The sequence below is a fragment of the Uloborus diversus genome, chromosome 6 (assembly GCF_026930045.1).
Source record: "Uloborus diversus isolate 005 chromosome 6, Udiv.v.3.1, whole genome shotgun sequence".
NCBI lineage: Eukaryota > Metazoa > Arthropoda > Arachnida > Araneae > Uloboridae > Uloborus > Uloborus diversus.
Genome location: NC_072736.1, coordinates 66,105,631 through 66,127,238, shown reverse-complemented (window position 1 = coordinate 66,127,238; position 21,608 = coordinate 66,105,631). Strand labels below are relative to the sequence as shown.

The window sequence follows — 21,608 nt, the reverse complement described above, 5'->3', positions numbered from 1 at the left end:
TTATATCTCCGTGGGTATAAGAGATACTATCGCGAAAATATATAAATAAATTCTACATAGTTTGTTAACATATTTCTGAAATTTATAGCTTACTAATGTTACTTGCACGGCTTTGCCCGTAGTTGAAAATTAAAAGGTCATTTGGTTCGCCTGCATATTTACAAATAATGGATGAAGAATTTCTCGCCAATTTGCTATGTTCATTTACTTGTGTAATTTACTCATGTTACGGTTTCACGTTATGATAATTTGGTAATTTACTCGATCACGTTGTGATAATTTGCTCGGTAAAATTTCCTTAAAATTGGAATAGAAAAAGAACAAAATCGAATTTTTAAAAAATCGCTTCGAGATGCACACCCATATGCTATAAACTAATTCTGTGCCAAATTTCATGAAAATCGGCTGAACGGTCTAGGAGCTATGCTCGTCATAGAGATCCTGACAGACAGACAGAGAACCTGACAGAGAGAGATCCTGACGGAGAGAGATCCAGACAGAGAGAGATCCAGACAGAGAGAGATTCAGACAGAGAGAGATCCAGGCAGAGAGAGATCCAGACAGAGAGACTTTCAGCTTTATTATTAATAAAGATTCCCAGCAATTTATAATGTAGGATGATTAGAAGCCTATTTTTGTGTTCTCAATCTGTTGCTGTTTCTTTAAATGAATAGTAGATTTAATTTTATTGGAAAATGACAGCTGGAGTATGCCTTTTATGTGAAAAAAACTTACAGAGCAATTGGCCTCTTATTTCTCGAGAAATCCGTAAAAATGTGAGTTTTTGAAAATGTCCTAATACTTTTGGTCATATAATGTATGTCACCAACGTATTTTACTGTACCCCCGTTTGATTTCATCATTTGCACATCAGCAATATAATGTTACAAATCCTGTAAATAGTAATTATTGTAGTAACGTAACCTGTAAATAGTTTCCCGTAATGAATATACAACCCCTTTTTCATATAGCTAAAGTATACGACCCCTATTTCCTTTTCTTTTCATTGATAAAATTTGATAACGGTCTACGCATTTCTCGAAGCAGAAAGAATGTTGTGGAAAATTCTTCGATGTTTATATAAGCCGTTAGCGATGGATAAACAGTGGAGTTTCGATTCAGATTTCGAACTGAGAGCGGATTTGCTCTGTTTATAGCGAAGCATTTCGCTGTGTTCGTTTCGTATTTGGAAGTAAATACGCGTGTAAACGTTGAGTTTACGGTGTTGTGTGATAATTGCTTAATTGCTGATGAATAATTTAGCAGTTGTTGACAATCTTTCCTGTACATAGTGTAAATAAATTTCCTGTGTTTTTATCAAGAACTGTGTCATCCTTTCGAGAAAGTTGGAAGCCGCACCGAATCCGTTACAATTTGGCGCCCAACGTGGGGCTTCTTCTGGACTTTCTTGGAGTAAGTGTGACTTTGGACATTTTTTTCATAAAGACTTTTTTTGAATTTGGACTTTAATTTTATGGTGATTACTCGCGCAATGGATGAACAATTAAAACAACTTCTTGATGCAATCAACTCTGTTAAAAATGAATTGGCGGCTAATCAAGACCAATTAAAAAGTGATTTGACTGCAAGTTTTACTGCAAATCAAGAACAATTAAAAAATGATATGGCGGCTAATCAAGAACAAATAAAAAATGATATGGCGGCTAATCAAGAACAATTAAAAAGTGATCTGACTGCAAGTATGTTGGCAAATCAAGACCAGTTAAAAAGCGATTTAACGGTGCTGAAAAAGGACTTAACGTCTAACCAAGAAGAAATTAAAAACGACCTTATTTCGGTAAAGACTGTGATGGAAAATAAATTTAATGACATAGAGCATCGAGTTGATGCTATTGAAGAAAAATTTGATACCGTTGAAAGCCGATTCAATGCTGTAGAAAATAAATTTGAAGAAGAAGATAGAAGATTTCATCTACTTAAAGAGGAGATCTTTAAGGACGTGGAAAGGAGATTGGCGACCGCGGAAAGCAGCTCTGTACAGTTTGGCGCTCCCACATCGGTTGCTCGACCGTCCATTAAACTTGCCACATTTGATGGGAAAACTTCGTGGCAGGTTTACAAAACTCAATTCATGAAAGTGGCGGAAGCGAACGGATGGGACTCTGCTACCAAGGCCTGTCATCTTGCAGCATCCCTGAGAGGTGACGCAGCGGACATTCTCCAGACCCTTCCGGACAGCCAGCGCCTGGATTTCGCCGCCCTCACAGCTGCGTTGGAGCTTCGCTTCGGTGAGAAGTGCCAGAAAGATTTCAGCCGACTCCAGTTGAAGTCCCGTTTCCAGAAAACTGGGGAAACCCTGCAAGAGCTTGCGGCGGACATCGAGAGACTGTCTCATCTTGCTTTTTACGACTGCCCTGCGGATGTTCGAGACAACCTGGCACTCAACTACTACATCGACGGGGTTCGAGATCCGGAAATCCAGAAAGCTCTACGGATGGCGGATGTCAAAGACCTGAATTCTGCCGTTGTGTATGCGATGAGATACGAGGCCGCCCAAGAAGCAACCCGTGTGGATCGCCATCTAATCCGGACTCAGGAAGCTGATGAGTCTGATTCCAGGTCGTCCCACCTCGCTGAACTTGAGAGACAACTCGGTGACTTGACAAGACATTTGAGCAGCATAACAGCCCAAAAGAAACAAGAGCAGAAGTGCTGGAAATGCGGTAGTGAAGGACACCTGCGAAGGAGTTGTCCGGCTCGCCAAGCTACGCGAGGGAAGGAAATCACCACCACTAAAGCTCTGCAGATTTCCTCTTCTAGTAGTGGCAGTGATGGACTTTTCATTTACGCACATGTAAATGGGAACCCCTGCAGACTGATTGTTGACACTGGAGCCAATGTGACAATCATTAGGACAGATGTGGCTCGTGAATTTGGATTGAAACTGCTGTGGACATCGCCACACGTAAGTCTCCAGACTGTGACAGGTGACAAAATTGAGATTGACGGTAAAGTGGACTTGGAAACAGTGTTTGGGAATGCCACCTACCATCATAAGGCATTCGTCGCTAATATCACGCACCCCTTCATTCTCGGATTGGACTTTTTGAAGAAATATGACTTCACTCTCGACTTCAAGACTAATGAGCTGCACTCGACGAGAGAAGACATAGCTGTTTTCCCTGCAGAAAGTGCTGTAAAATCCGCTCATCAAATAATAGCTCAAACAGATTTATCGATTCCCTCAAGGTCAGAATCATTAATACCTGGCTCCCTTGAAGAAAGCAATAATTTTCGATTTGGACTCATTGAATACCCTAACCTAAGCAATAGCCTAAAAGGAGTACTGGTAGCATCTACGCTTGTGGACCTTTCTAATGATGTAATTCCTGTGAGAGTCGCCAACGTGAGTGAAAGGCCAAGGAATATCCGAAAAGGTGAAGTGTTGGCAACTTGTACTCCAGTAAACTGCATCATTAGAAGAATCAATTCCCCTGAGACTGTGTCTTCTGAGTCCTTGACGTCGAAGTTAATTGGGAGTGCGCCATTATCGAAAGATCAAAGAACTGCTGCGGAACAATTGGTGGACGACTTCAAGCATCTGTTTTCATCTACATCGGAGGATGTTGGCCGTACGAATTTACCGAGCATAGGATTTACACTGGAGAACACCCCCCTATTAAACAGCATCCAAGACGACTGCCGTTCGCTAAGAAGGAAGAGGTTGAAACCCTCCTGAAAGAGATGAAGGAGAATGATGTAATCGAACCTTTATCCAGTCCTTGGGCCTCTCCCATCGTCTTGGTCCGAAAGAAAGATGGCTCCACCAGATTTTGTGTCGATTACCGACGGCTGAATGAAATCACCAAGAAAGACAGTTACCCTCTTCCACGGATAGACGACACCTTGGACACTCTTTCCGGACACAAGTGGTTTTCGACCCTGGACTTGAAGAGCGGCTACTGGCAGGTTGAGATACACCCTGATGACCGAGAAAAAACAACGTTTACAACTGGACAAGGCTTATGGCAGTTTAAAGTGATGCCCTTCGGCCTCTGCAATGCACCAGCTACGTTCGAGCGTCTTATGGAGACAGTGTTAAGAGGACTCTCTTACGAATCCTGTCTGGTCTACTTAGACGATATCATCATCGTGGGACGCAGCTTCGAAGAACAACTGGCAAATCTTAGGAAGGTGCTGCAAAAGCTTAAGGAAGCCAATCTGAAGTTAAGTCCGTCCAAATGTAATTTGTTCTGCCGGGAAGTGAACTATCTTGGTCACATCATCTCTTCTGAGGGTGTGCAAACCGATCCAGAGAAGGTATCTGCGGTCAAGAGTTGGAGTCGTCCCGAAAACATCCATCAGCTGCGAAGTTTCCTGGGGCTCTGCACGTACTATAGGAAGTTTGTGAAGGGTTTTTCCAACATTGCACGACCTTTGCATAAGTTGACGGAGAGCAAGCAAAAGTTTGAATGGTCCAAAGAATGCGAAGATGCATTTCTACGACTGAAGGAGGCTTTAACATCAACGCCTATCCCCGCCTATCCTCAGCCTGAAAAACCCTTCATCCTGGACACTGATGCGAGCAACGAGGGCATTGGAGCTATTTTATCCCAAGAAATTGACGGCAATGAACATGTCATTGCTTACTGGAGCAAATGCTTATCAAAGTCGGAGCGAAATTACTGCGTCACCAGAAAGGAGTTACTGGCCATAGTGAAAGCTGTAGAACACTTCCATCGTTACCTCTACGGCCGAAAATTTCTGCTTCGGACAGATCATGCCTCATTAACTTGGCTTTTGAACTTCAAAAATCCGGAAGGCCAGATAGCCAGATGGATACAGCGGCTCCAGGAATATGACATGGAGATCAAGCATCGAAAAGGGTTATCTCACGGGAATGCTGACGCTTTATCAAGGAGACCCTGTCCTGAGAACTGCCACTATTGTTCCCGAATCGAGAAACAGTATGGAACGACTTGCCCTACCGCCTATCAGGTGACAGTGACTCCAATATCATCAGAATCTGATCCATGGAGTGACGACCAAGTTCGAAAAGATCAACTTGAAGACCCCGACATAAAACCAATTTTGGAGTTCATGGAGAGTGACAGTCGGCGACCTAGCTGGCAGGACGTTTCCATCTTCAGTCCTGCAACGAAAAGATACTGGGCTCTATGGAACTCGCTCCATTTACGGAACGGCGTGCTACACCGAAAATGGGAATCCGATGACGGCAAAACGTCTAGGTGGCAGTTACTACTTCCCCGATCAAGGATTTCAGATGTTCTGAAAGAAATACATAGTAGTGCGACTGGAGGACATTTTGGTGTAATGAAAACCCTCAATAAAGTTCGGGAGCGCTTCTTCTGGAGCAAGGCGAAGGATGACGTGGAGAAGTGGTGCCATTCTTGTGACGCCTGTTCTGCTCGTAAAGAACCGAAGAAAAGAAGCAGAGGGAAGCTACATCTGTACAACGTTGGAGCTCCTTTCGAACGAATTGGGATCGACATCCTGGGTCCTCTACCAAGAACTGCTGATGGGAACAAATACATTCTTGTTTCCATCGACTACTTCACCAAATGGCCGGAAGCATATCCCATTCCAGATCAAGAGGCTACCACCGTAGCAGAGACTCTAGTCCAACATTGGATCTCGAGATACGGAGCACCTTTGCAGATTCATTCCGATAAAGGGAGGAATTTCATCTCTGCTGTGTTTAAGGGCCTATGTCAAATTTTCGGAATTGAGTAAACTAGGACAACACCACTACACCCACAATCGGACGGCATGGTGGAGAGATTTAACCGTACAATCCTGAATAATCTCTCGCTTATGGTATCCAGAAATCAACAGGATTGGGACAAGAAGCTACCTTTGTTCCTGCTGGCCTACCGCAGTGCTGTCCACGAGACTACCGGATATGCCCCATCTCAGATGCTCTTCGGACGAGAGCTTCGCCTACCTTGTGATCTCGTCTTCGGTCGTCCTCCGGATGCGCCTTCATCGCCTGAGGAGTACATCCTGGATCTCCAGGCCCGGTTGGAAGACGATCATAACTTCGCACGAGAGCGAATCAACATCGCGTCGGAGAAGATGAAGACCCGATACGACACAAGGTCTACTGGACATGAATTCAACGAAGACGACAAGGTTTGGTTATGGAATCCCATCCGACGGAAAGGTCTGTCACCCAAATTGCAGTCGCATTGGGATGGACCCTACAAAGTCCTTAACCGACTAAATGACGTCGTAGTGAGGATCCAAAAATCACCTAATGCAAAACCTAGGGTTGTACATTATGATCGGTTAGCCCCATACTATGGCCATAGTTCATGAGTATTACGTAAACAACCATGGTTGATAACATAAAAGTTGTAGATAATTTTTGCTTTTAATGTTTAGTAATATTTCTTGTTATTATTGCGTTTTCTGTATCTGTTAGTTATTAATTAATGTGTATATTTGTAAACTTGTGATAGAAGTTTGGCACCCTTTCTGGGGATTGTACTGCCCGGGACGTGCAGTCCTTAGGAAGGGGGCAATGTTACAAATCCTGTAAATAGTAATTATTGTAGTAACGTAACCTGTAAATAGTTTCCCGTAATGAATATACAACCCTTTTTTCATATGGCTAAATTATACGACACCTATTTCCTTTTCTTTTCATTGATAAAATTTGATAACGGTCTACGCATTTCTCGAAGCAGAAAGAATGTTGTGGAAAATTCTTCGATGTTTATATAAGCCGTTAGCGATGGATAAACAGTGGAGTTTCGATTCAGATTTCGAACTGAGAGCGGATTTGCTCTGTTTATAGCGAAGCATTTCGCTGTGTTGGTTTCGTATTTGGAAGTAAATACGCGTGTAAACGTTGAGTTTACGGTGTTGTGTGATAATTGCTTAATTGCTGATGAATAATTTAGCTGTTGTTGACAATCTTTCCTGTACATAGTGTAAATAAATTTCCTGTGTTTTTATCAAGAACTGTGTCATCCTTTCGAGAAAGTTGGAAGCCGCACCGAATCCGTTACAATATTTTTCAAGACAGTTTTTAAGAAAACAATTTTCTTCAAATCAGGTAGGTGGGCCAAATGAGGCCACATTAAGGTTCAGGGAGTTGTATCTCGTTCACTTATGATTCAATTGGCTTCAATTTTTGAACACCCATCTTTCTACACGAAAAATGCATTTTAGTGCTTCGAGCTTGGTATGGTTGGAAAGCTCGCAAAAAATACTTTGAAACACGGTTTACTCGGTTTTACCGTGCGACAACGCAAATCCACTAAGCTGACTAGAAAAAGCGCTCGAAGCAATTATAAGTTAGCAAAAATTCATTTTTATTTACTTTTTCACGCGAATACTAGTTAGCGTGAAGTAATTTCTGGATAATACATATTATGTGTTGCCATTTCTCGCTTGAGCGTAAAGAAATGAAATTCTTGCATTTGATTTTATTGTTGAGGCCTTTTGGGTAACTACGGGCATTTAAAATATTTCTATTTTAAATATGTTTTCTCGATTTCAACATTTAAATAAATCATTTTACAGAGTGAGGGAGGACTTTCAATTTCGGTAAAATCACTTTCTTAAAAAAAAAAAAAAAAAAAATACACACACACACACAGCTCCCAATAATACCTGCATTTGCTATCACCATAAACAGATCTCAAGGTGAAACCGTTGATAAAATTGGCGCGTTATTACGACGTCCACTCGTCCAGTGCTTTCGCACGGACAATTATATGTTACCGCGAGTAGAGTTCGTTCATTTGACTGTTGGAAATTTTATATTTAACGGCAAAAGTCAGGCCTACTTTTACAAAGAATACTGTCTATGCAGAAGTTTTACGTATTAAACGAGTTTTGCGGTATCATTTCATACAGGAAGACTTCCATAATTGTGAAATTGGCGAACTTTATCCATTGGTGTCAAATTTTTGGCACCAATCAGCGCAAGAAATATTTTTCTTTTTCATTCGTAAAAAAAAAAGAGTACCGAAATGTCTATTTGCAAGGAGCTAACTACGAATGAAGTAACTCTTTAAGGCTGGGTTCATTGAATTAACCGTTCGTGACAAGGGGAGGAAATGAATGACAAGAGAGACATACAATGGGGAAAATGTGACATCAAACCCTTTTTTTTTATAAGAACGTTTAGTAAAAACAGTATGACATGTGGCAAAGGGAACGGGGGTATGATGAAGTGTGAAACTTTGTGACAAAGGGGAGAGGGATCAAAAATTTTGAAAAGTGCATTAGTCAGTAATACCCTAGACCGTAAACCCACCCCTAATCACAAAGATGATTTTTTAAAAAAATAAAATAGCACTTTTTTACGATGCCCACTGTTTTTGAATGGACAATTTTTAATGTTGCAAGCAGGGCTCGCTGTTTGAAATGTTATATTTCTAATGGAAGAGGTCAAGGCAATCTTATTCGATAATATTAAACTTTTTAGAAGAAATATTGTTCATGCAGTAGTTTTACGTATAATCTAAATTTTACAGCATCATTTCATTCGGGAAGATTTCGATAATTTGGAAATGGCGCTCTTCATCTATTGGCGTCAAATTTTCAGCACCAATTGCAGAGGGAGTTTTTTTTTTGTTTGCATACGTAAACAAATAGTAGAGAAATATATAGTTGCATACGGTTGCCACAAAACAGGGGCTGTCCACGAATGAAGTCCCGCTTTAAGGTGGGGTTCACGTAATAGTAAGTTTGGGACAAGGGAGAGGACTCTTAATCTATTGGCGTCAAATTTTTGTCACAAATTGTAGGGCGAGAAATGTCTTTTCTTTGCATACGTAAACAAAGGGTAGGGAAATATGTATTTGCATACGGTTACCTCAAAACAAGGGCTGTCCACGAATGAAGTCCCGCTTCAAGGAGGGGTTCACGTAATAGTAGCAGTTTGTGACAAGGGAGAGTAAAGAAAAGATAAGAGGGACATACAATGGGCAGAATGTGACAACAAACCTTTTTTTAATAGGAACGTTTATGAAAAACAGCGTTACATGTGACAAAAGGAAAAGGGGTATGGTGAAGCGTGAAACTTTGTGACAAAGGGGGACAGGGTCGAAAATATTGAAAAGTGTGACATGAGTTATGCACCATCCTTAACCATAAAAAAATCTCAAAGACGACCTTTTTTTTAAAATTGTACTATTATTGCGACGTCCAGTGTTTTCGAATGGACAGTTATATGTTGCCACGAGTAGAGTTCGTTCATTTGTTACTTGGAAATTCATATTTCTAATGACGAAGAAGCAATTTATTCAATAATAGTAAATGTTTTATAAGTAATATTGTTCACACAGAAGTTTTACGTATAAACTAAGTTTTGATGCTTCATTTCATACGGGAAGATTTCGAAAATTTGACTATTGGCGATTTTTATCCATAGGAGTAACATTTTTTTTTTCAATGCCAGCGCGAAAAATGTTTTTCCTTTGCATAAACAAAGAATAGGGAAATATCAATTTGCGTAGAATTAGCACAAAGCAACATGCTACCCAAAATAAAATTATTCAAGCCAAGAATTCGACGACCACACCAATAACTCAATGGGGTTGTTTCTTCTGTTAAAAGTACTACTTTCAGCCACTGAAATTGATCGAATAAGCCAAAGAAATAACGTGAAGCGAGAAAAACTTTTATTTTCGCGACAGTTTTTTTCCTATTAACTTTTTTTAAACTTCCGATTTGGAAATAAGGCGTGGTCTTTATGACGTTACAAGTTATGTACTTTGGCGCGATGCTCCATTGCTGTGCTAAATGTTTACACTTTGCTGTCAACCGCATTTCCGGCATCAGCTAATGGCCGCGTTAATGGCATCAGTGAATGGCATTTCACCACTTTTGATGCCATGTGCAGAAGCGTAAAAAATGAGTTTCAATCTGCGCACCAACTAAAATATGAATTAAAAAATATATTATTTTTTAAAAATTATTTAAAAAATGTTAAAAACCTATGTTTTTAAGCATTCTCTTTCAGAAAAAAAACTTTTAAAGTTTCGAAAACGACCCCATCACCGAAATATCCCCTTTCATACATTTATTTTGAGATCAACAAAAAGCAAAATTGGAATAAATTGTTACTGCTTGGTATTGTGTGTACATATAAAAATTGTATGTTTCCAGAATGCACGAAACACATGAGTAAGAGTCGAAATAAAAATGTTGGAAATAGTTAAATTCATAAAAGTTTTCTCAAATATTCATTTATGAATATGGTCGAATTTCGACCACTGGGCGAACACTAGTTTAAGTTTAACGTATGTTTGTCAGCGAAACAAAATATTAGAGAATTGACCTCTTTAAGAACACGAATCCCCAAAAAGGCCAACTCTGAAAAAGCGCTAAAAATACTATCAAATAAGGCAAAAAAGAAAAATTCTTCTTTGTCAGTATAAAAAAAGTTTTTGATAAACTTGAAAAAATTCTTGAAAATTCCATGTTTACTTCTATGGAAAGGAGAAAAATCAATCGTCACATTCGGGGCCCTTATAAGTCGTTATTTTCTGTTTTTAGGTCTCGCGTTCTGCGCACAGTTCGTGTAAATATGTGTAGCATATGCAGCGCAGAATCATATCCTCCACCCGATTCTTCAGTGTCTTAATAAGGACACCGGAGATCTAATCATGCCTATTATGGTTTTACTAGGCTACAGTCTGTTTTTCGAGGATTATCACATCAGAGGAACAAATGATGGAACAGAGTGACATTTTTCATTTTGAATTCGCCAACTACATAAACAAGGCTTTCAGAACAACTAACAACTTTTCTATACTAGTAAAGTACAGTGAATTATGTAGAAGCAAAGTTGACTGTAAAATACGATCAGGCAATTTTGACAAGTCCTGCCTGTTGATAACACTTTGTCACCAGTTAAGCTTTGTGATGACGATAAAATCATGATTTAGCAAATTTTTTTCCATCCCACATAGAAAACTGTTCTTATTAATCTACATTATCTTATTTGGCGCACCCACCTTATACTGCTCACTCCTTTCAACAACGTCAAGTCTTTTCAACAACGTTTATCTCAAAAGACGTGATTTTTCAAGAGAGCGATTTCAAACATTAAAAGTAAGATATCATGTAGTAAAACTATATTTCAAGCCACTGATGGAACATTTTCTTACGCATGAGGTCTTTTTCAACAAAATCTGGTGTTTCTTCTCTGTTTCATGAAGAAGTATAAACGAGTGTAAGTTTTAAAAGTTGCATTTTATTTGTGACGTTCTTGCACTAAATTTCAAAGATACTATTTAAAGCATCTCAAAATATGTCATTATTGTTAGTAATGGGGTCGTTTCCAAAATTTTAAAAGCATTTTTTTTCTGAAAGAGCATACTTAAAAACATAGGAGCTGTCCATTTTTTAAAAATCATTTGTTTAAATTTAATATTTAAAAAAAATTACTTAAATCGGTGATATTTCATTGTTTACATTTCTTGCCGATGACATCACAAATGATGAAATGTCATTCAGTGTTGCAACTCACAGTGCAAAATATTTAATTCGCATCTTTACTCACGTGTATTGGCAACGATATGGTTGATAGCAAGCGTAGAGCGCAATTTTAATTCGCTGCTTGATTATCATAACGTGGAAACGTGGTAGGAAGATGCGGCAAAGTGCATCATTTGTGACGTCATAAAGATCACACCTTGTTTGAAAAATCGGGCATTTTAAAAAATTAATTAAAAAAAACTTTTGGTAAAATGAAAGTATTTTCTGGGTTTTTCAATTCATGTTTTTTTTTTTTTTTTTTTTGTTTTTGCTCATTCTATCCATTTTAATGTCTAAAAGTAGTACTTTTGACTGAAGGAAACCACCCCATTGTTCTCGTTACGAAACCGACAATACCGACACAAATGCAAATAGTGCGTTCTTAATTAAAAAATAAGAATGAAAAATGCTCTTTTTTTGTGCGCAATACATTTTTCGGAATAAATAATATCATCTTTCACGAAACGACACAGATGATTCATGATTCCCAAGAAGTGACAATCTTGAAAACAGCATTCCAAAAATACTTGAAAATGCAAATACGGCGCTTTTACTCTTTAACAACGAAATATTAAGTTATAGAAATGCAGGTTTAGCAGAGTATATGTTACTCATTCATGGCAGTTCAAAAAAAAGGCATAACCCAAAATCGACAATTTTTGAGAAATGACGTTTTTGAAAGGAGTGAGCGATATGCGTAAATATGCCTCATTTGTTCAAGTGGATTGTGGCAAGTGTGAGTGTGGCGGTGCCAATTTCAAAACTTGCACCTTGCTTCTTGTGATGTGACTAATATTTCTCTAACACTTCGTTTTATTTTTAGATCAAATTTCTAAGCAGTGATCTAACTGAGCTACATGCAATCGTCGATCCAGCCATTTTGCCAGTTGAATGGGGAGGAGTTCAACCAAACCTCGATTGCAACGACCTCGTGGACAAATTACTAGACAAAGAACGCCGCATTCAATAGAAAAAAAAAAAAAAAACTGAAAAAAAAAACCAGATGGAAAATTACCAAAAGAAAAATTTTCTCACATAATAATTTGAGCAATAAAGAATATTTATTGGATACTAGCTCTGCTCAATCTGAATTTGCCTTCTGAGGAAAGGGGTGAATTTTTCCGAAAGTACAAGGAGGCCACATTCAACGATACAAGAGACAGAAGGGGGGGGGGGGAGCACAACCCCCTTCAAAAGATATCTGAAAGAGATACTAAAACATCTACAATAATCAAAAACATTTCTTATTGGATAACATTCATTGTTGTATCGAATCTTTAAGGAAAACATTCTAAAATGTCTTTTATACGTGTACTTTTCGTCAAAAGTTGTTTTTTCCTCTCACCAGCCTGTTTTCCTTACAGACTAAGATTTTATCCACTACTCAAGCCAGAAACTTTGAGTTGAAGAAAAAAAAAGTGAAAATTGAAATTTAGTTCAAAACAATCCTTTACCAGGAGCTGTGTACTGGAATAGTGAAACGACTCTACCGGCAAACAAATTAATGCGCCTTCTCTTTTCCATTCTCGGACTGCGCATTGATTTGTCTATTAGTACAGTCATGGACCTATATCAGCACATTGAGGCGCAGCAATCTCGGATAAGCCGTCCACGAATAATCGGGATTTTAAGTATTACATAATTCAATGTAGTTGTTTATTATTATTGTTTAATGGCTGTACAGAGTGGATAATGTGAACCATGGAAAATATAGGACACCATAATTGTCCTCACCTCAGAGCAACAGTATCTTAGTGTTATTTCTCGGATTAGATCTTACTGTTGCTCTGAGGCGACGATACATTCGTACATACTAGAGGTGAGCAATGTCGTTCTTTTTAATGATCCGTTCATCAGAGAAATCGTTCATTCTCTTAATCCGTTCATTCAACTCGTTCATTTGAACGACTTTGTTCATTTTAAAAAGTTGCAGGTAATCTCTCTGCACAACATGCTCACGTACATTCAAAATGTTTTATTACATCAGTAATGTTCTTAGAAAGAAAAATATCTAAAACTAGAGGACCCGACAGATATTGTCTTATTCAAACTTTGTAAATTAAAAAGTTAAAACATTTCGAAAAACTATCAAGTGTTTGAACCGTTTTGTTGAAAGAAATATGTAAAAAGAAAATGTTTTTAAGATACTTGGTGCCACAATACGTACATTTATTACGCATTTATTATTGCCACATACGTACTATCAAAGGTTTGAACCGTTTTGTTGAAAAAAATATGTAAAAAGAAAACGTTTTTAAGATACTTGGTGCCACAATACGTACATTTCTTACAACTTGATTTATGTAATGCCCACTGAGCAGTTGTTTCATTACTGTCCAACCACGGATTGTATGGAAATGCTAATATTCGGTTTATAGGCGGAAATGGACGCATTTATTTGTTTTTGGGGATGTCAGCTTTTGAAGATGTGTGTAAGCCTCTAAATTAAGCAGAGTCTTATTCAAATGAGCGAAACACGTGCATCAAATTTATACTTTTCCCCCTCATTCAGATAGGGCCTAACATTCAGACACATGAGGGCGAAAGAAAAAGCCTCGAAGCTCCTTCGGGATCTAGAAGCAGTCTTTCAATACCCTCACAGCACAATAGTTTGCGGAGATTTTAACGCACACCATACCTTCTGGGGCTGCAATGGAACTACCGCCACTGGTAGAACTATTTTTGACTTTGCCCAAAAGGCAGGAATTACCATCGTAGCTCCTCCCACACCTACACGTATCACTGTGACCAGCGCATCTACTATTGACTTTGGGATGATCAAATTGTTTCCCTACAGTTGCGAGGTGACTTCGCTTGCAAAGCTCTCCTCGGATCACAACCCAGTCAAATTTGTCTTTGACACGGTTACAGTGAATACTGCACTTCCACATGCCTCGAAACCTGATTGGCCCAGGTTTCGTAAACTCCTGAACTCCATTCACTTTGATTTTCAGGACATCAATACTGGGATTGAGCTCGATTCTTCTGTTCACAATTTAACTAATACCATTATTAATATCCATTCCAAAACCTCCATCCCCATTTTAAAGCAAAGCTATGCTAAGGAGCTCCCCCTCCACATCAGAAACTTAATTAGGTCAAAAAATCAGCTACGAAAAACTTATCAACTCCGCAGGGATCCTGCTTCCAAGTCCGACCTCAATAAGGCACAGGAGCTAGTTAAACAAGCAATTAAAAGGCACAAAAATGACTCATGGACTCAATATATTTCCTCCCTTACTGCGGACGACACTTCCATTTGGAAAGCCGTCAAGCGGCATCGGGGGACGTATAGACACATTCCGCCCATTAAAGGAAAAACCCTTCCAGGAGGCCAAACTGTAACTGCTGTGACTGATATTGAAAAGGCAGAACTTTTTGCCGATCATTTCGAACAGCAGTTCACTCCTAACAACACCAGACATGACGAAACTGAATCACTTGTTAACATCACACTACACAATTACTTCACAACTCCACACGTTAGCAACACCCTTCAGATTCAGCCCTCAGATGTTCTAAGCTATGTCAAAAAGTGTAAGAAAAAGAAAAGTCCAGGCCTTGATAGAATCACCAACTCTCTAATTAAAAACCTGCCAATTCGTACCATTTTCTATATTACCCAACTCATCAACAAAATACTCGAGTTGGGTCACTTTCCGCAGGAGTGGAAAACTGCTATAATAATCACTATTCCAAAAAAGGAAAGAGCAACAACGGAGCCGTCGGAATACCGACCAATCAGCTTGCTCTCTGCTCTCTCCAAAATTACTGAATTCTGCATTCTCAATAAACTTCTTGACTTTCTTGCGGATCACAACATCATACAAGCTGAACAGTTCGGCTTCCGCAGGAAGTACTCTACAAACCACCAACTACTTAGAGTCACAGAACTAATCATAGAGGCTAAAAAAAATCATCAGAAAACCATCGGGCTTTTCCTTGACATAGCGAAGGCATTCGATAGGGTTTGAATTGATGCGCTAATTTACAAACTTACACGCCTTGAGTTACCTCATGCACTCATAAACATTATCAGCTCCTATCTTATGAGTAGGCACTTTATCGTTCGAGTGAGAGAAACTCTCTCAACACCTAGACACATACGGGCCGGGGTGCCTCCCCCCCCCCAAGGCAGCCTCTCAGGCCCAACTCTTTACTCAATTTTCTCAAACGATATCCCACACATGGACAACACGCATCTTGCCATTTATGCAGATGACACCTGCATACTAGCCTCCGCTCAGGGACTTTATCAAGCCTTTTCAGCAATTCAAAACCACTTAACACATCTAGATATCTGGCTAAGGACTTGGAAAATCAAAGTTAATGCCAACAAAAATGCTTGGAAAACAAAGTATAGCTACCTGCTTTTTTACAAGAGCAACTGAGCTCCCTCCTATTAAACTGCATCTTTATACCAACCCGATTGATTGGTCTCAGCGGGCGAAATATTTAGGCATAACGTTCGACCGTAATTTAACCTGGCGACCTCACACTGAAGAGGTACGCAAGAAGTACCTCACTTCCAAAAAACCACTAAATTGTCTCCTGCACAAAAAAAGCGTTTTATCAACGGATAATAAACTGCTCATTTATAAGTCCTGCCTAAGACCCATTATTACCTATGGAGCGCCCATATGGGCGACTTCTGCAATCTCTAACTTTAACAGAGTTGAGAACTTGCAGAGAGTGATGGTTCGAGCGGCGTGCGAAACCTCCCTGGTACGTCCGTACGGACAAGCTGGTGGAAGAGGTTGGCATCCCGACGCTCCACAACTTTTGCAAAAAGCTCGCCAAGAGATTTCACTACAACATCCCCCGTGTTGGCAATCCACTACTTAACATCCTTCCAAATTACGATCCATTGGATCCGGCAAATTCTCGCAGGCCTCGCGCTCTGCTAGCTTAGTTTCAATTTCGAAACGGGGTGAGTGAATCCCTTATCGGGTTCATACCTCGTTTCGACTCTAGTTATTGTGCTAAACTCTGGCTGGGAGCATGCTCCTATCTATTTTCATTTCACTATTTTCTTTTTAAATTTCTTATCAACATTTTATCATTGTCTTAATTTTATTTTATTTTTATTCATTCAAATAGCCTAGAAATCCTCCACGGGGAAAAAAAAAGTATAAAGCTTTAAAAAAATATGTAGGAAGCGAAAAAAAAAAATACTTAAACTTATTTAAATAAAGAAGAACTTTAGTTGAAATTTACTTTGAAGAGCCTTCGGCTAACCATTATGGTACTCCCGTTAGAGGAAGCCACATTTCTCGTACATCCACGCAACCATCTTCTGCGCCAAAATAAAGCCATGCCCCCAACCGGGGAACTATCAATATACCACACCAGAGGATAAGGGGCAGGGCCCCAGGTGCCTCAAGCAACGAACTTATATTTCCGTGGCATTCAGATAGACTGGTCTTAACTGGACGCTTGCAATTGCATACAATCCATGGTTGGACAGTAACTACTTTTCTTCCTTTTCTTCGCCGTACAAAAAAGATCTAAAAAATATCACAGGGTCCTAAGTTGCTTTCAAGAAATGAAGGCTTCACTCTCTCTCTACGTTACGTTTTATGTATTCTCAATAATTGAAGTACCAGACATGTGGGGCCATGTATCACAATAGGAAATTTTCATCACAAAAAGCAGAGTTGGCTTTCTTATAGTCCTTTGGCAACGGGTTAAATATTTAGTTAAATTCTCGCTCAACAATAGGTTAAAATAAATGTTAATCATTTGGGAGACATAACCATCCAATCCAATGTTTACATTAATTAATTAACAAAAAAATTTCCGATTCGGTCCATCGCGCTTCTGAAATACAACTTAAATAGACACAAAAAAAATGATCAAAATCAGTTCAGCTGTATAAAAGCCTCATGGCGACAAATGTCCGCACAGAAGATTTTTATATATTAAGATGACTTAAAAGTAAGAAAATATGCCTATGAAAAATGGAAAAAAAAAAAATTAATATGAATTTTGACATCTTGAATTCAAATTATGTTTTTCGCAATCACAAGTGTGTGTATGTAGGCGTGTGTGTTTGTGTGTGGGGGTATGTGTGTTTGTGTGTGGGGGTATGTGTGTTTGTGTGTAGGGGTATGTGTATGTGTGTGTAGGCATGTGTGTTTGTCTGTGTGCTGGCATAAGTGTGTGGGTAGTTGTGTATATGAATGTGTGTATGTGTGTGTGGGGGTATGTGTATGTGTGTGTAGGCATATGTGTTTGCGTCAGTGTGCAGGCATGAATGTGTAGGTAGTTGTGTGTATGTGTGTGTGCGTGCGTGTGTGTGTGTGTAGCTGCGTATGTATGTGCCTGTGTGTAGGATATGGACGCAATCTGGAGACGGCTTTCGCTATAGGAGCAGCATCATGAGGAGCCGGTCGACGGTGACAGGGTGTGGAGGGTGGCGGTGGGAAAATAAAAAGATAGGACATCAAAACAGTCAAATGAGAACAATAAGCAATCGTGATTGCTCAAAAAAACTTTATTCAGGTTAAGATGTATAAAGAAAGATGTTTCTCAGTTGCCGAATGGTAAGATATGTTTTCCATTCCAAAAATTGCAGGTTTCATTTCAGCATGTCAAAAAATTAAGTTATTAAATTTTTCTAACTACAGCACTGTACTACCAGTACTACCAAAATACAACGAAACAAATGGCAAGTATAACGGTAGTTCATCCGGAGCATAGTATAACTTAATTTAAAATAAGACTCACCAAAACGTATTTGAGAGCTTCAAAATTATTCCACTTTACCGATGAGAGAGAGAGGGGGGGGGGGGGAGGGAAAGGGAGAGAGAGAGAGAGAGAAAAGCAACACTTTTTTAAATGGGGAAAAAAATACACAATAATAATCCTTATTAAAAATCTATGGATATAAAATATAAAATAAGCGACTTGAAAGTCGCCAGGCAATTTCAAAATAAAGCCAAATCAATGAAGACGGTAGTTGATAGGAATGTTATAGAAAACAAAAGGATTGGCTGAAAAGTGATGAACGGTATTTTTAGGGGGGGGGGGGGAATGGAGTCAGAAAGAGTGAGAAGGATTTCAGCAGGTGCATGGGATAGGAAGTGGAATATCTAAACAATTTTTTAGTATCCCAAACAAGTTACACAAAATATTACTAATACATACATTGAAAAATTGCAAATGAACTACAACGATTAGAGAAAAATGATAAACAAAGCAGAAAATAATAAGGTTCTAATGAAAATATTGTACTGCACTGAGAAAAAAGAAATTAGAGATTGATTGTGAGTTAAAAATTTAAAGATGAATGTAATTTAAAAAAAAAAAAGTGACTTTATATCACAAGTGCATCTATAGGGTAGACCGGGGCACATTTACGAGGATTTTTTTCGATAATTTTCTAATTTTTGTTTAAAACTAGGAAATTTTAGACATCGTATTTTTATTAAGCAGTTAATGAAGTCAAAATTTGTATATTCAGTTGTTGCTCAGCTTGTGCTTTTGACCGTAAAAAAAAAAATTTTTTTTTTGAGTCCAAGTCGGTTGCGTAAACCAGCCCCGAACGCGGGGCAAGTTTACACATCGAGTGGGGCACGTTCACGCACATTAAAAATGATACGAAATAGTAAGTGAAATAGATATTTAGCCAAATTTAAATATTTTATTTCTCTTAAAACACTTTAAAAATAAGAAAATCACAAAAAGTTAATCTGAAGTTCAAGCGTCCTTTTCGTGTACTCCCTTTAACATCAAAACGTAAACAACTCCGTCTGCTATAGTGCGAAGCCAGAGAGATGTGGGATGTCATTGACTGGCAAAAGGTGGTGTACAGTGATGAACCCCAGTTCATTTTGGAGTCAGATGATAACCGCGCACGGCTGTGGAGGCGCCCAGGAGAAAGGTACCTTCCCACCTATCCTATCACACGACACGCTGCCCGCATCGCGGGTATAATGGTATGGGGGGCCATAACCTATGATAGCCGGTCCACTCTAGTTGTGGTACGAGGAACCTTACCAGGTTCTGCAACACATGTAGGACTGTTCCTAAATGGTTTCTCAGGGGCAATTTTCCAGCAAGATAATGCTCGGCCACACACAGCTAGTGCTGCTCAAGACTTCTTATGTCCTTTTGATATTCTTCCATGGCCAGCGCGCTCCCCCGACTTGTCAACTATTATGCATGTATGGGATCAGCTGAAACGCCAGATGCCACCGTGCTACTCTGTGCAATATTTTGAAGTGGCTATTCAAAATTTGTCGGTCCATCTGCCTCGGGACAACATCAGTTAATTAATTAGTTCAATGCCGGACCATATTGCGACTTATATTGCAGCAAAAGGACGTTCAACGCGCGATTGAATTAACACTGTATTTATCTCATTTCTTAGCCTGCATTTGTTTAATTGTCTAGATTTTGGGATCAAGTGTATATTTCACATGTATTATTCTGTATATTAAATTTCACTTCAATTCAATGTTTCCTTCTTGGGGCGCTATTTTCGATGTTCCTGAGTGTAGCTGCAATGGTTGCTATATGAAGCGCAAGGTGTGTCGTTAAAATCTTCTCGGACGGAAAATAACTCTTCTGTTTTGGATCATTTTATGTATAAATATTATTAACTATTCAAAACATGTTTGTTCAAAAAGTTCCTCATTTAGATAAGCTATCAGATCGATGTCTTATGTAATATTGATAAAATTTCAGAAGCTCTCTTTCTGTTTTAGATAAAGGAACATCTCGGGCAACTTTTGGTAATTCCTAAACAAAAAAAAAATAATTAAAAAAAAAAAAAAAAACGGAAAAGGTATTTTTAAAGACATAAAATAGTAGAATTAAATTTAGAAATAAAAATTCCATATTTTAAATGTCGTTTCTACACAGAAAGACAAAATAAGAGAAGGTATTCAAAACCGGTTCACAATTATTTTGTTGATACTTTTCTGTTCTCGTTCAAATATGAAATGACATTCGAAAAAATGTTAGTATTTTTTTTTTAATTATCTTTATTTGAAAGTTTAGTGAAATGCTAATATTTCAAAAAATAGATTACTATCGCCTTTAGGTTTAATTTTAAAAGTTCAAAAATGGCGAATGCATGTGCTCATGTACGCATGGTAGAATTGACATCTTAATGGGGTTGTTTCCTTCAGTCAAAAGTAGTACTTTTTGTTATTGAAATTGATAGAATTAGCAAAAAAATAAATAAATAAATAAAAATAAAAATAAGAAGGACTCAGAAAATACTTTCATTTTCCCAACAATTACTTTTTAATTAATGTTTTTAAAATGTCTGATTTTTCAAACAAGGCGTGGTCTTGATGACGTCACAAATGATGCATTTTGGTGCATCTTTCTACAGTGTTTCCACGTTATGATAATCAAGAAGCGAACTAAAATTGCGCTCTACGCTTGCTATCAACTCTATCGTAGCCAATACACGTGAGTAAAGATGCGAATTAAATATTTTGCTCTGGGAATGGCAACACTGAATGACATTTCATCATTTGTGACGTCATCGGACATAAGCGTAAACAATGGAAGCGCACCGATTTAAATAATTTTTTTTTTTAAATATTAAACTCAAACAAATTATTTTAAAAATGCTTAGATCCTATATTTTTAAACATGTTCTTTCAGAAAAAAATTCTTCGAAAATTTTGGAAACGACCCCATTGCTTAAATGTGCAAAAAATTTTTAGTTGACATGAGAGTGTAGTTCCGACATGTAATGGCTGCTTGCACGCAACGCATGACAAAATGAAATTAAATTTTAAATAGAAATTGTAAATAATGGATAACAAAAATTAAATTTAATTTTTCATTGAGGCGTCCACATTAATTTTATTTTCTTAAATGCATTAATCAAAGTTATTAAAATCCAAGATTCTAACATATACACTGTCTGACCACGAATGATATGGAAAGGCAAACATCCGGCTTGCAGACGGAAATGGATGCATCTACTATTAGCTTTCAGGGATCTCAGCTTTTGTAGATGTATGTTAGCGTCTAAATTAAGCAGAGCCTCATGCAAATGAGCAGAACACGGGAATCAAATTTTTACTTTTCTCCCTCATTCAGATAGACTCGTCCTAACTGAACGTTTGCCAATTCCATACAATCCGTGGTTGGACTGTATA

The 21,608-nt window shown here is 38.5% G+C and overlaps 1 protein-coding gene across 1 annotated transcript in view; it reads left to right on the top strand.

Annotated features, from left to right (window-relative positions):
- LOC129224633 (clavesin-2-like) overlaps positions 1-12,615 on the top strand; it is a 28,264-nt gene extending 15,649 nt beyond the window's left edge. Inside the window, exon 6 of the mRNA XM_054859117.1 lies at positions 12,305-12,615. Coding sequence (XP_054715092.1) covers positions 12,305-12,451 — 147 coding nt within the window. The 3' untranslated portion in view covers positions 12,452-12,615. The remainder of the gene's footprint in view (positions 1-12,304) is intronic.
- The last annotated feature ends 8,993 nt before the right edge of the window (positions 12,616-21,608 follow it).